This window comes from Somniosus microcephalus, chromosome 4 (assembly GCF_052327205.1).
Source record: "Somniosus microcephalus isolate GS21.2 chromosome 4, FLI_Smic_1.0, whole genome shotgun sequence".
In the NCBI taxonomy this organism is placed as follows: domain Eukaryota; kingdom Metazoa; phylum Chordata; class Chondrichthyes; order Squaliformes; family Somniosidae; genus Somniosus; species Somniosus microcephalus.
In genome coordinates, this window is record NC_140990.1 from 313013833 (window position 1) to 313028887 (window position 15055).

Below are 15055 nucleotides of genomic sequence, written 5' to 3' on the forward strand. Positions count from 1 at the left end.
ACTCCCCACATCCCCCCATCAACACTCCCCACTCCCATCAACACACTCCCCCCCACCCCCATCAACACACTCCCCCCCTCCCCCACCACCCCATCAACACACTCCCCCCCCCACCCCCATCAACACACTCCCCCCCACCATCAACACACTCCCCACACTACCCCCCCCCACCAACACACTCCCCACATCCCCCCATCAACACTCCCCACTCCCATCAACACACTCCCCCCCCACCCCCATCAACACACTCCCCACACTCCCCCCCCCAACCCCCCATCAACACACTCCCCACATCCCCCCATCAACACTCCCCACTCCCATCAACACACTCCCCCCCCACCCCCATCAACACACTCCCCACATCCCCCCATCAACACACTCCCCACTCCCATCAACACACTCCCCCCCACCCCCAACAACACACTCCCCACCCCCCCCCCCGCCGCCCCATCAACACACTCCCCCCCCTGCCCCCCGCCGCCCCATCAAGCACAGCTCCCCACGTCTCTCATGCACTCCGCCCAGTAATCTCACCTTGCTAGTCTCAGGACTGTCTGGGTCGAACTGAACTTGTTTCACTGCCAATTCTCGTGCCGTGTCGGCATCGTAGCAGAGATAAACCCTGCCGAATGCCCCCTGGCCCAGCAGCTTGCCCAGTCTCCAGTTAGTGGGCGCTCTCGGAGCTACAAAAAAAATAATTGTTCTGATGAATGAGAAAGCAGAAATGTGACGATTCCCCCGAGTATTGCCAGCCCTCACAGAACATCAAGTAGTAACACTGCCTTTGCTTTCAAGCCAAACACACGGCAAGAGTGCAGCCAACTCAGTGGTCTGTTCTGCTGCCCTGCCTGGTATCCCCTACTCCGATACAGCTCCGCTATAATATACAAGTCCCTGTGCTCTCCCAATTGCACGCTAGGTGAGGGGATCACGTAGTTTAAAATTTTTTAAAATTCAGTTTTGGGATGTGGGCGTCGCTGACAAGGTCGACATTTATTGCCCATCTGGAGTTGCCCTTGTGAAGATGGTGGTGGTGAGCCGCCTCCTTGAACCGCTGCAGTCCGTGTGGTGATGGTACTCCCACACAAAGTTACAGCATGGAAGGAGGCCATTCCGGCCCATCGTGTCCGCGCCGGCCAACAAAGAGCTATCCAGCCTAATCCCACTCCCCAGCTCTTGGTCCGTAGCCCTGCAGGTTACAGCATCCCAAGTGCACATCCAAGTACTTTTTAAATGAGGTTAGGGTTCCTGCCTCTACCACCCTTTCAGGCAGTGAGTTAGGCAAGGAGTTCCAGGACTTTGACCCAGTGACGATGAAGGAATGGCCGATATATTTCCAAGTGTGGCTTGGGAGTAAACTGATCAGCTGGTGTGACACGAAGCCATTCAGAACCCGCGCTATGCCGAGTCTGCCAATTCCCGCAGACACCGGTTTGGAAAGGACGAGAATTTGTGCTTCTGATCGCTACCCGTGCCGGAAAGCGAGCGTACGGAGACTGGGTGAGAACAGGATCAGACCGGGATGTGATTCCCTCCTTAGCTAATATCTCCCTCACAGTAACTGTCTGCTCTCACACATGAAGAAAGGTCACTTGGGTGAAACAGCAGGGGGCACCCGGCACCTGTGGTAACGGACCCCAGGGAGTGGTCCACGCCTGCAGGGAGAGGACGGGGGATCAATGGGGTGTGAGCTGGGAAAGGAAAGGTGCAGCGGATGGAGGTAGTGCGGTGCCAGGGAGGCCTGGTGATCTCTGGGGTACATCCGTGCCCCTGTGTGTTCCTGACCTTCACCGTGCGATGGGAGGATCCATTTGCTAGAGGGCAAACGGGGGTGAAACTGATCTTCGGTGGTAGCACGGCGATAGCCAAACGGCAGCCTGTTTTACACCACGCCTGGATTTGAAACGCGGGCTGCCAATCCGCTATCGGTAGTTCCACGTTACCGCCACAGATCAATTTCACCCCCAACAACTCTCCATGTGGGAGAAAGGGGAGAAGTTTTAATTCAAGTCACCTACAGCAACAACACCGGCTACACTTCAAACAGTGGTCTACATTAATGACTTGGATATGAATGTAAAGGGTATGATCAGTAAGTTCGCGGATGATACAAAAATTGGTAGGGTGGTAAATAGCGAGGAGGGTAGCCTCAGTCTGCAGGACGATATAGATGGGTTGGTCAGATGGGCGGAACAGTGGCAAATGGAATTTAACCCGGAAAAGTGCGAGGTGATGCACTTTGGGGGGACTAACAAGGCAAAGGAATACACAATGAATGGAAAGACCCTAGGCAAGACGGAGGGTCAGAGGGATCTGGGTGTGCAAGTACACAGATCCCTGAAGGCGGCGGAACAGGTGGATAAGGTGGTAAAAAAGGCATATGGGATACTTGCCTTCATTAGCCGAGGCATTGAATATAAGAGCAAGGAGGTTATGATGGAGCTGTATAAAACACTGGTTAGGCCACAGCTGGAATATTGTGTGCAGTTCTGGTCGCCACACTACAGGAAGGATGTGATCGCGTTAGAGAGGGTGCAGAGGAGGTTCACCAGGATGTTACCAGGGCTGGAGCGCTTCAGCTATGAAGAGAGACTGGGCAGGTTGGGTTTGTTTTCCTTGGAGCTGAGGAGGCTGAGGGGGGACATGATTGAGGTGTACAAAATTATGAGGGGCATAGATAGGATGGATGCTGAGGAGCTTTTTCCCTTAGTAGGGGGGTCGATAACTAGGGGGCATAGATTCAAGGTAAAGGGCGGGAGGTTTAGAGGGGATTTGAGAAAGAACTTTTTCACCCAGAGGGTGGTTGGAGTCTGGAACTCACTGCCTGAAAGGGTTGTGGAGGCAGAAACCCTCACAACGTTTAAGAAGCATTTGGATGTGCACTTGAAATGCCATTGCATACAAGGCTACGGACCAAATGCTGGAATATGGGATTAGATTAGACAGGGCTTGATGGCCGGCGCGGACACGATGGGCCGAAGGGCCTCTATCCGTGCTGTATTACTCTATGACTCTATGACTCTATGAGTAGTTCGCTGCCTCCTCAATGGCTACGGTAGTGCAGTGGTTATGTTACTGGACCAATAATCCAGGGAACATAAGATAGCAAAATACTGCGGATGCTGGAAATCCATAATAACAGAAAACGCTGGAAAAACTCAGCAGGCCAGGCAACATGGATATTTTTTATCCACACTTTTGGTTTGTGCCTTTTCCTTTTTTCTCTCTCTCTCCCACACGGCAGCTGTCTCTCACTCTGCCAGCGCATTTCACACTTCATCTAGAGCCATTGTTTGTTTCTTTACCTGTCCTATTACCATCTCGTCTCCCCTTGAATATCTCTTAATGTCTCTTCTTTCATCCTCTCCCCCATTTTCCAGTCCCCAAACTGCCTTTTAATCTTTTCATTTCCTGCCTTTTTTTCTCAGTTCTGTAGAAGGGTTTCGACCCGAAACGTTGACTCTGTTTCTCTCTCCACGGATGTTGCCTGGCCTGCTGAGTATTTCCAGCGTTTTCTGTTGTTATTAAGAACATAAGAATTAGGAGCAGGAGTAGGCCATACGGCCCCTCGAGCCTGCTCCACCATTCAATGAGATCATGGCTGATCTTCAACCTCAACTCCACTTTCCCGCCAGATCTCCATATCCCTTGATTCCAAAAATCTATCAATCTCAGTCTTGAATATACTCAACGACTGAGCATCCACAGCTCTCTGGGGTAGAGAATTCCAAAGATTCACCACCCTCTGAGTGAAGAAATTTCTCTTCATCTCAGTCCTAAATGGCTGACCACTTAGCCTGAGACTGTGACCCCTGGGTCTAGACTCCCCAGCCAGGGGAAACATCCTCTCTGCATCTACCCTGTCAAGCCCAGTCAGAATCTTATATGTTTCAATGAGATCTCCTCTCTGTCTTCTAAACCCCAGAGAATAAAGGCCCATTTTACTCAATCTCTCCTCATAGGACAGCCCTCTCATCCCAGGAATCAATCTAGTGAACCTTTGTTGCACCGCCTTCCAAGGCAAGTGTATCCTTCCTTAGGTACGGAGACAAAAACTGTGCACAGTACTCCAGGTGTGGTCTCACCAAAGCCCTGTACAATTGAAGCAAGACTTCCTTACTCTTGTACTCAGATTCAAATCCCACCATGGCTGTTTGAGAATTTGATTTTAAGAAAGAACTTGAATTTATACGGCGCCTATCACGAGCTCAGGATGTCCCAAAGTGCTTTACAGCCAATGAAGTACTTTTGAAGTGTAGTCACGGCAGAGTAAAGATGGATTTTATATTGCCTCTAGCCTGTTACATATAACACCTCGGACTGCTTCATATCCCCTTAGCAGTGCAGCTGGGATTGGGAACCGAGTGGAGCTGAGGCTCGATATACATTCTGTCGTTCCGTGGTAGGGCGTGTTGGTGCTAGAGTGTGGTGCCACACCTTGCACAACTCGAGGGGCGCGGCTTAACTTGCAGAATCACTACGACCCTCGCCCCACAAGGCGTTTGGTAACCTGCTCTCTCCCCACCGCCCCCCCACCCAACGGACCCGTGGTGCGCCGAGCATGCGGTGAATCTTACAACGGCTGGGGGGACTGATGTCCATTACGGACAGCGTTGGATTGTCGATGTCGCTTCCCCTTCTTCTCATCCTGCTGTCCTCGTATTCCGGAGTGAAAATGCTACTCCCACTGCTGGTGCTCAGCGAGTGCTCCGTGGGACTGAAGCTAACGGGGGAGCGGAAAGTGTTTCCGTGGGTCCGTCTCGCCCTGGGGAATGTTTTACGACCTGCGGAGAGAGGCAAAGAGAAAAAAAAACACGCCCTGACATTAAATACGGCGCAAGCAGTCAACTCCAGCAAGGCAGGGGAGTGTCGAAGGCTGGGCTTTCCAGACTGCAATGGCGGAGAGGATGGTGCAGTGGGCTAGACACTTCCTGGTTCAACCCCAGCACAGCACAGAGGGGGATGAATGGTGCGCCTGTCTGCTGAGGGTCCCAACTGCAGTGAGTCTGGGCCAGCCTGAACCCCCTTAGCTCAGTTGTCATGGATCCGCCGAACCAAGAGAGGCCACAAATTGACAGGTATGGGGATCACACGCCTGTGGAGTAGGGGCACTGTTGTGAGGTTGGGGATAAGGCACATTGCCAAGGGAGCTCTGCTCTGCATCTAACCCATGCTGCACCCGAGCTGGGAGTGCTCGCTGGTGATAATGGGTGCCTGAAATGACAAACATCCCACAGAAATATTCAGACAAAATTGAAACAAAAAAAAAATCATTTAAAAAACCCGGCAAATGCTGGAAATACACAACAGGTCAATCAACATCTCAAAAGGGAAAGGCAGGCTATTCACATGCCCCCTCTCAGATACTGAGTGCGTAGGTCCAGATTTTTGATCTTTAAATATTTATTCGGATGCCACGATGAACCAACTTTTCTAAAATATCACAAACACTGAAAACAAGTCGAGAGATAAATCTGAATTGCTACCAAGACAGACGAGTGTGATTAAACAGATATCACTGATCATGAATTACACAGACCAGAATCCCCGTGTGTGCAGTTAGTTGGTCTCGGGATCATTGCCCCTGGGCTAGGGAGGGGTGGGGGTAAAAATAGCCAGGGTTCGTGCTCCTCATCGCCAGCCACTGACCCCATGGTGGAACATGCACAATGAGGACAGTCTGGACCCGGCAGTGCTGCCCTCCATCCCGTTTAAAAAAGGCCAGCAGCACTCACTGGCTGGGCTGGGCTGGCACCAGAGGAATGACCCGTGCGGGATACCAAAACAATCGCAGCCTCCATGGAACCGGACACCAGCAGAGCTCAATGCCCGCGGGGGAGAACTGCCAGTGAGAAATAACGCAACATAAAAATACAGAACCAAAAAAAAAGCGTAAAACAGAACGGGGAATCGAGGCATTAAACACCCGCCACCGTATCAAACACTGTACAGGGCATCGAGGGGTTAAACACCCGCTCCCGTATCAAACACTGTACAGGGCATCGAGGGGTTAAACATCCGCTCTCAGTAGCGCTCTGTCGGGGGATGGGCTGTGCTCACCGTCGCTGTAGTCATGGTGATGGTACGAGATGTGATACCTTCGTGGGTACGTCCCACCCTTCCCAATTTTCTCAAACGTTGGAATATCACAATCTGCCAGAGGGAGAGAAGTTTGATTTGATTTGATTCTGAAAGGATGGTGAATCTACATAGAATTTTACAGCACAGAAACAGGCCATTCGGCCCAACTGATCCACGCGGTGTTTCAGCTCCACATAAGCCTCTTCATCTCACCCTATCAGCATATCCTTCTATTCTTTTCTCCCTCTTGTGCTTGTCTAGCCTCCCCTTAAATGCATCTATACTATTCGCCTCAACTACTCCCTGTGGCAGCGAGTTCCACATTCTCACCACTCTCTGGGTAAAGAAGTTTCTTCTGAATTCCCTATTGGATTTATTAGTGACTGTCTTATATTGATGGCCCCTAGTTCTGGTCTCCCCACAAGTGGAAACATCTTCTCTATGTCTACCCTATCAAACCCTTTTATAATTTTAAAGACCATCTCTCAGGTCACCTCTCAGTCTTCTCTTTCCTAGAGAAATGAGCCCCAGCCTCTTCAATCTTTCCTGATAGATGTACATATTTTGGTTCTGTCTTCACAAAGGAGGACACAAATAACCTCCCAGAGATGTCGGGGAACATAGGGTCTGATGAAAGGGAGGAACTGAAAGAAATCAGTATTTGTAGGGAAATGGTGTTAGGGAAATTGATGGGATTGAAGGCCGATAAATCCCCAGGGCCTGATAATCTACATCCTAGGGTACTTAAGGAAGTGGCCCTAGAAATAGTAGATGCATTGCTGATCATCTTCCAACATTCGATGGAATCTGGAACAGTACCCATGGATTGGAGGGTAGCTAATGCTATCCCACTATTCAAAAAAGGTGGTAGAGAGAAAACAGGGAATTACAGACCAGTAAGCCTGACATCGGTAGTGGGGAAAATGCTAGAGTCCATTACAAAAGATGTAATAGCAGAGCACTTGGAAAACAGTGACAGGATCGGGCAAAGTAAACATGGATTTACAAAAGGTAAATCGTGCTTGACTAATCTACTGGAATTTTTTGAGGATGAAACTGGTAAAATAGATAAGGGAGAACCAGTGGATGTGGTGTATTTGGACTTTCAGAAGGCTTTCGATAAGGTCCCGCATAAGAGATTAGCGTGTAAAGTTAAGGCACATGGGATTGGGGGCAAGGTATTGACTTGGATAGAGAACTGGTTGGCAGACAGAAAGCAAAGAGTTGGAATAAACGGGTCTTTTTACGAGTGGCAGGCAGTGACTAGTGGGGTACCGCAGGGATCGGTCCTTGGACCCCAGCTATTCACAATATATATTAATGATCTAGACAAGGGAACTAGATGTAATATCTCCAAATTGGCAGGCGACACAAAGCTGGGTGGGCGTGTGTGCTGTGAGGAGGATGTCGAGAAACTCCAGGACAATTTGGACAGGTTGGGTGATTGGGCAAAAGCATGGCAGATGCAATATAACGTGGATAAATGTGAGGTTATCCACTTTGGTGGCAAAAACAGGAAGGCAGATTATTATCTGAATGGCAATAGATTGGGAGAAGGGGAAGTGCAACGAGACCTGGGTGTCCTTGTGCACCAGTCGCTGAAGGTAAGCATGCAGGTGCAGCAGGTGGTTAAAAAGGCAAATGGTATGTTGGCCTTCGTAGCGAGAGGGTTTGAGTACAGGAACAAGGATGTCTTGCTGCAGTTATACAAGGCCTTGGTGAGACCACACCTTGAGTATTGTGTGCAGTTTTGGTCGCCTTATCTGAGGAAGGATGTTCTTGCCATGGAAGGAGTTCAGCGAAGATTCACCAGGCTGATACCTGGGATGGCAGGAATGACGTATGAGGAGAGATTGGGTCGATTGGGCTTGTACTCGCTGGAGTTTAGAAGAATGAGAGGGGATCTCATTGAAACTTATAAAATTCTGACAGGACTGGACAGACTAGATGCAAGAATGATGTTCCCGATGGTCGGGGAGTCCAGAACCAGGGGTCACAGTCTAAGGATAAGGGGTAGGCCATTTAGGACAGAAATGAGGAGGAATTTCTTTACCCAGAGAGTGGTGAACCTGTGGAATTCTCTGCCACAGAAGGCAGTAGAAGCCAATTCAGTAAATATATTCAAGAAGGTGTTGGATATATTTCTTAAGGCTAAAGGGATCAAGGGATATGGGGAGAAAGCAGGGACCGGGTACTGAAATTGGATGATCAGCCATGGTCGCATTGAATGGCGGAGCAGGCTCGAGGGGCCGAATGGCCTACTCCTGCTCCTATCTTCTATGTTTCTATGCTTACCTGCTCAGTTCTGGTATCATCCTTGTAAATCTATTTTGCACTTTCTCCAGTGCTTCTATATTCTTTCTGTAACATGGAGACCAGAAGTGTGCACAGTAGAATCTATATTCTTGAATAGGAATCTACAACAAAGCCATCTAACCTCAAACCTACACAAGCAACGGTAGCGTAGTGGTAATGTCACTGGGCTAGTAATCCAGACTAATGATCCAGAGATGCGAGTTCAAATCCCACCACGGCAGCTGGGGAATTTAAATTCAGTTAATTAAATAAATCTGGAATAAAAAGCTAGTATCAGTAATGGTGACCATGAATCTATCGGATTGTCGTAAAAACCCATCTGGTTCACTAATGTCCCTTTATAGGGAAGGAAACCTGCCGTCCTTACCTGGTCTGGCCTCTATGTGACTCCAGACCCACAATGTGGTTGACTCTTAAATGGTCACTCAGTTATAACTAACCGCTATGAAACATAATAAGAATGAAACCGGATGGACCACCCGGCTACGAACACGGTAACGGCACACCCAGCCCAGTTGACTCTGCAAAGTCCTCCTCACCAACATCTGGAGACTTGTGTCAAGCATGGGCAAGGAAACCTCCTGCTGATTACTACCTGCCGTCCTCCCTCAACTGATGAATCAATATTCCTCCATGTTGAACACCACTTGGAAGAAGCACTGAGAGTAGCAAGGGCACAGAATTTACTCTGGGTGGGGGACTTCAATGTCCATCACCAAGAGTGGCTCGGTAGCACCACTACTGGCCGAGTCCTGAAGGACATAACTGCCGGCCTGGGGCAGGTGGTGCGAGAACCAACTCAAGGGAAAAACCTACTCGACCTCGTCTTGTCCATTGCCAAATCACCCACCATCAACATCCTGGGGGGGTCACCATTGACTAGCCACATAAATACTGTGGCAACAAGAGCAGGTCAGAGGCTAGGTATTCTGCGGCGAGTGTCTCATCTCCTGACTCCCCAGTCTTTCCACCATCTACAAGGCACAAGTTAGGAGTGTGATGGAATATTCTCCACTTGCCTGGATGAGTGCAGCTCCAACAACAGTCAAGATGCTTGACACCATCCAGGACAAAGCAGCCCGCTTAATTGGCACCCCATCCACCACCTTAAACATTCACTCCCTCCAGTACCGTGGCTGCAGTGTGTACCATCTACAAGATGCACTGCAGCAACTCGCACATCCCAAACCCACGATCTCTTCCACCTAGAAGGACAAGGGCAGCAGGTGCATGGGAACACCACCATCTCCAAGTTCCCCTCCAAGTCACACACCATCCTGACTTGGAAGTATATCGCCGATCCTTCATCGTCGCTGGGTCAAAATCCTGGAACTTCCTCCCTACCAGCACTGTGGGAGCACCTTCACCACATGGACTGCAGCGGTTCAAGAAGGCGGCTCACCACCACCTTCTCAAGGGCAACTAGGGATGGGCAATAAATGCTGGCCTTGCCAGCGACGCCCACATCACATAAGTGAATTTTAAAAAAAGCAGAAACTATACAATACTCAACACGCTGGAGTGGCACAATCCATAGCATCTGCCAGAAAGAACGAACGAACTTTTGAAGTGTGGTCACTGTTGTAATGTAGGAAATGCAGCAGCCAATTTGTGCACAGCAAGCTCCCACAAACAGCAATGACCAGATAATCTGTTTTAATGATGTTGATTGAGGAATAAATATGTCAGGACACTAGGAGAACTCCCCTGCTCTTCTTCGAAATAGTGCCGTGGGATCTTTTACATCCACTTGAGGGGGCAGACCGGGCCTCGGTTTGAGTAAACTAGGCCTGTATTCTCTTGAATTCAGAAGAATGAGAGGGGATCTCATTGAAGCATACAAAATTATTACAGGGCTTGATAGGATGGATGCTGGAAAAATGTTTCCCTTGGCTGGGACGTCTAGAACCAGGGGCCACAGCCTCAGGATAAAGGGTAGGCCATTCAGGACTGAGATGAGAATAAATTTCTTCACAGAGGGTGGTGAATCTTTGGAATTCTCTACCCCAGAGGGCTGTGGAGGCTCAGTCATTGGGCATATTCAAAACAGAAGTTGATAGATTTCTGACTAGTAAGGGCATCAAGGGATATGGTGATAGGGCCGGTGAATGGAGTTGAGGCAGAAGATCAGCCATGATCTCATTGAATGGCGGAGCAGGCTCGAGGGGCCAAATGGCCGACTCCTGCTCCTATTTCTTAGGTTCTTATGTTCTTAATGTCTCACTCCCCCCTGCTCTTTCCCCAGAGCCCTGCAAATGTTTCCTTTTCAAGTACTTATCCAATTGGGTAGACTTTCACTTCTGGTGCAGATCAACACCACTTTCTCACCATCTCCCTCAATCCCTTCTCTCCCTAGAAACACAGCAAATTGTCTCCTGACCCCGCTTAGAATGTCTGCTTCAAAGAAAACTCTATTCCCATTGGAGCGAAGGAGCACAGCCCGACTGCTTCTTTCCTAACCTTTCGCTTGAGGCCCTGGAACTTTCCATCACAGTCAACAATTTGCACCGATCAATTTTACCAAATTCCTTCCTAATCTTGAAAGCTTCAGTTAGATCACTATAAATTCTCCTCTCCAATGGAAACAAGCTCAAATCATCTTTGCTGCTGGGCTCTGGAACCTCCGAAGAACAACAAGATCTTTTTTTTTTTACTTAGAATTTACAGCACAGAAACAGGCCATTTGGCCCATCTGCTCTATGCCAGTGTTTATACTCCATACAAACCTCCTCCCGCCCTACCAGCATATCCTTCTGTTCCTTTCTCCCTCATATGCTTATCTAGCTTTCCCTTAAATGCATCTGTACTATTTGCCTCAAACACTCCTTGTGTTCCACATTCTCACCACTCTCTGGGTAAAGAAGTTTCTCCTGAATTCCCTATTGGATTTATTCGTGTTGTATTCATGGCTCCTGATTTTGGATTCCACCTCAAGCCAAAACAACTTCTCTACGTCTATCCTAATCAAACACCTTCATAATTTTAAAGACCTCTCGACCAGATCACCTCTCAGACTTTTCTTTTCTAAAGAAAAGAGCCCGAGCCTATTCAGCCTTTGATAGTTGCACTTCCTCCGTTCTGGTATCGTCCTTCCAAGTCTGCAGTCAACGTTACAACAAGGTAATAAACTGTTTATGAAACTAATCCCCAGCAAGACAGTCTGAAGGAGACCACACTCCCAGCCACTGGCTGGTTTTAAGTTTGATCTTCACAGTCATTGGGTGACCAGAACAGCACACAGCGCTCAGGATAGGGTCTGACTAACCCGATCAACAGCAACAATTACAACCTCTTTCCTCTGTACTGTCCCTCTGCCGCCCTGCACCTTACTTGCTGTTTTATGGCACTTGGGTGCCAGCTGTGGCTCAGCCTCGCTCACCTCACAGTCAGAAGGTCGTGGGTTCAAGTCCCCACTCCAGAGACTTGAGCACAAAATCCTTGCTTGACACTTCAATGCAACACTGAGGGAGCGCTGCACTGTCGGAGGTGCCGTCTTTTGGATGAGACGTTAAACCCAGGCCCCGTCTGTCCTGTCAGGTGGACGTAAAAGATTCCATGGCATTATTTCGAAGAAGAGCAGGGGAGTTCTCCCCGGTGTCCTGGGCCAATATTTATCCCTTAATTAACATCACTAAAACCAGATTATCTGGTCATTATCACATTGCTGTTTGTGGGAGCTCGCTGTGCGCAAATTAGCTGCCACGTTTCCTACATTACAACAGTGACTACACTTCAGAAGTACTTCATTGGCTGTAAAGCGCTTTGGGACGTCCCACAGTTGTGAAAGGCGCTATAGAAATGCAAGTTCGTTCTGTCTTATGCACTGTGCTCACTGTTTCATAGATCTATTCCTGACCAGCATCACTGTTCTGATTAACATCCACTCCCTCTTTTGCTTCATTGCCCCCATATCAATTATTTTACATTTATCCACACTGAACTTCAACTGCCGCGTACTGGCCCAGTTTCTTAGATTGAAATCCTTCTGAATGTGGCAACAACAACAACATATTTATAAAGCACCTTTAGTGTAATAAAATGTCCCAAGGCGCTTCACAGGAGTGTTATCAAAAAAAAGCAAAATTTGCCACATAAGGAGATGTTGGGGCAGGTGACCAAAAGCTTGGTCAGAGATAGGTTTTAAGGAGCATCTTAAAGGAGGAGAGAGAGGCGGAGAGATTTAGGGAGGGAATTCCAGAGCTTAGGAGCTAGGCAGCTGAAGGCACGGCCACCAATGGTGGAGCGATTAAAATCGGGGATGTTCAAAAGGCCAGAAGAGATCTCGGGGGATTATAGGGCTGGAAGAGATTACAGAGATAGGGAGGGGTGAGGCCATGGAGGGATTTGAAAACAAGGATCAGAATTTTAAAATCGAGGCGTTGCTTAACTGGGCACCAATGTAGGTCAGCGCGCACAGGGGAGATGGGTGAGCAGGACTTGGTGCGAGTTAGCACACGGGCAGCAGAGTTTTGGATGGCCTCAAGTTTATGGAGGGTAGAACTGGGGAGGCCGACCAGGAGTGCATTGGAATAGTCAAGTCTAGAGGTGATAAAGGCATGGATGAGGGTTTCAGCAGCAGATAAGTTGAGGTAAGGGTGGAGACGGGTGATATTACGAAGGTGGAAATGGGCTGTCTTAGTGATAGAACGGATATGAGGTAGGAAGCTCAATTCGTGATCAAATATGACACCAAGGTTGTGAACAGACTTGGTCAGCCTTAGACAGTTGCCGGAGAGAGAGATCGAATCAGTGGAAAGGGAATGGAGTTTGTGGAGTGAACTGAAGATAATGGCTTCGGTCTTCCCGATAATTAATTGGAGGAAATTTCGACCCATCCAGTGCTGGATGAGTAGAATTTTTTGTCTTATAATACTCCTGTGAAGCGCCTTGGGACGTTTTACTACGTTAAAGGCGCTATATAAATACACTTTGTTGTTGTTGGATGTCGGACAAGCAGTCTGATGGTATCAAGGCAGTGGCGGGTTTGAGAGAGATATGTAACTGCATGTAGTGTGCACACACATATACATCCCTAAAGCATTCCAAAACCAGGGCTTACACATAACTGACCCGAACAAGGAGGTGTCAAAGCTCACCTGAATAATCCTGATGATTATCTGGATAGCTCTGCGCCCTGGGCATCCGAGACTTCGGATAGCTATCACTGCAAAGTAAAGCAAGGTGTTAGATTGCACACCTCACGCCCGCTGATTAAAACGTGGATTTTCTCTCAGTCAAACCTGCATACAGTTTGGACAGGGATGCTAAAAACATTTTGAAACATTCATCCCAAAGAATCATTCAAAACAAAGGTATAAAGAGCAGCTTATAACCTGTCGATTCGGTAGGAAGACAAGCCTGGGTTTTTATCACCTCCCACACTCGCATGCCATGTTGGGTCATTCCGTTGTCAGAGACTCTCACGGCACAGAAGCAGGCCATTCAGCCCATCATGTCTGTGCCGGCTCTTTGAAAGAGTTATTCAAGTAGTCCCACTCCCGCCCACCCCGCCACTCATTCACCAGAGCTGTGCAAATTTTTCCTTTTCAAGTATTTATCCAATTCCCTTTTGAAAGTTGAATCTGCTTCCACCGCCCTTTCAGGCAGTGCATTCCAGATCATAACAACTTGCTGCGTAAAAAAAATTCTCATCTTTCCCACTGGTTCTTAAGCCAATTGCCTTAAATTTGTGTCCTCTGGTTACTGACCCTCCTGCCAGTGGAAACATTTTCTCCTTATTTCAAAACCCATTATTTTGAACACCTCTATTAAATCGCCCGTTAGCCTTCGCTGCTCTAAGGAGAACAATCCCAGCTTCTCCAGTCACTCCACGTAACTGAAGTCCCACATTCCTTTGTGATCGTTTCTTCCAAAATTTTCTGCACCCCACTCTTCTGAAAACTCCAGTTCCTTTTGGGGCCTGGTCCCACGCGTGCACAGGGGCCAAGTGTCCGACTTTCACATGTCAAGCCTGGCCGAGTGTCCACGGGCTGCTCAACTGCGCATCACAGCCGAGCCCCATTGTGTCCTCTCACATTCCCCGCAGTGGCTGGATCAGGAACAGGAACGCCGGCTAATCTTTCTCCTCTCTAGTCCAGCGGCGATTTGCAACACTCCCAACCGCGGCCCCTGCAGTGATCAGCAAACTCAGCGCGGGCCGGAGACTGAATCCAGGAACTCATCATGGGCCATTATGGCAGTGTCTGGAGCCCTTCAATTTGCTGTAGTTTCTGAGGTCAGCCACTGGGTTGCGCTGTCTTCTTCTTCTTAGGCAGTCCCTCGGAGCCGAGGATGACTTGCTTCCACATTAAAAGTGAGTTCGCAGGTGACTGATGAGTCCAATGCGGGACCTACAGTCTCTGTCACAGGTGGGGCAGACGGTGGTTGAAGGGGTGGGTGGGTGGGGTGCTTGGGTAGACGTGCGCTCCCTGCGTTGCCTGCGCTTGGCTTCCGCTTGCTCCCGGCGAAGAGACTCGAGGTGTTCGGCGCCTTCCCGGATGCTTCTCCTCCACTTTGTGCGGTCTTGGGCCAGGGATTCCCAAGTGTCGATGGGGATGTTACACTTTTTCAAGGAGGCTTTGAGGGTGTCCTTGAAGCGTTTCCTCTGCCCACCTGGGGCTCTCTTGCCGTGCCGGAGCTCCGAGTAGAACGCTTGTTT

At 49.0% G+C, this 15055-nt stretch overlaps 1 protein-coding gene across 1 annotated transcript in view; it reads right to left on the reverse strand.

Moving 5' to 3' along the window:
* map3k2 (mitogen-activated protein kinase kinase kinase 2) overlaps window positions 1-15055 on the reverse strand; it is a 129046-nt gene that overhangs the window by 16083 nt on the left and 97908 nt on the right. The window contains exons 10-13 of the mRNA XM_085986739.1: window positions 13494-13561; window positions 6061-6153; window positions 4578-4784; window positions 535-683 (exon numbers count right to left, since the gene is read on the reverse strand). Of these exons, the coding sequence (XP_085842865.1) occupies window positions 535-683; window positions 4578-4784; window positions 6061-6153; window positions 13494-13561 (517 nt within the window). The remainder of the gene's footprint in view (window positions 1-534; window positions 684-4577; window positions 4785-6060; window positions 6154-13493; window positions 13562-15055) is intronic.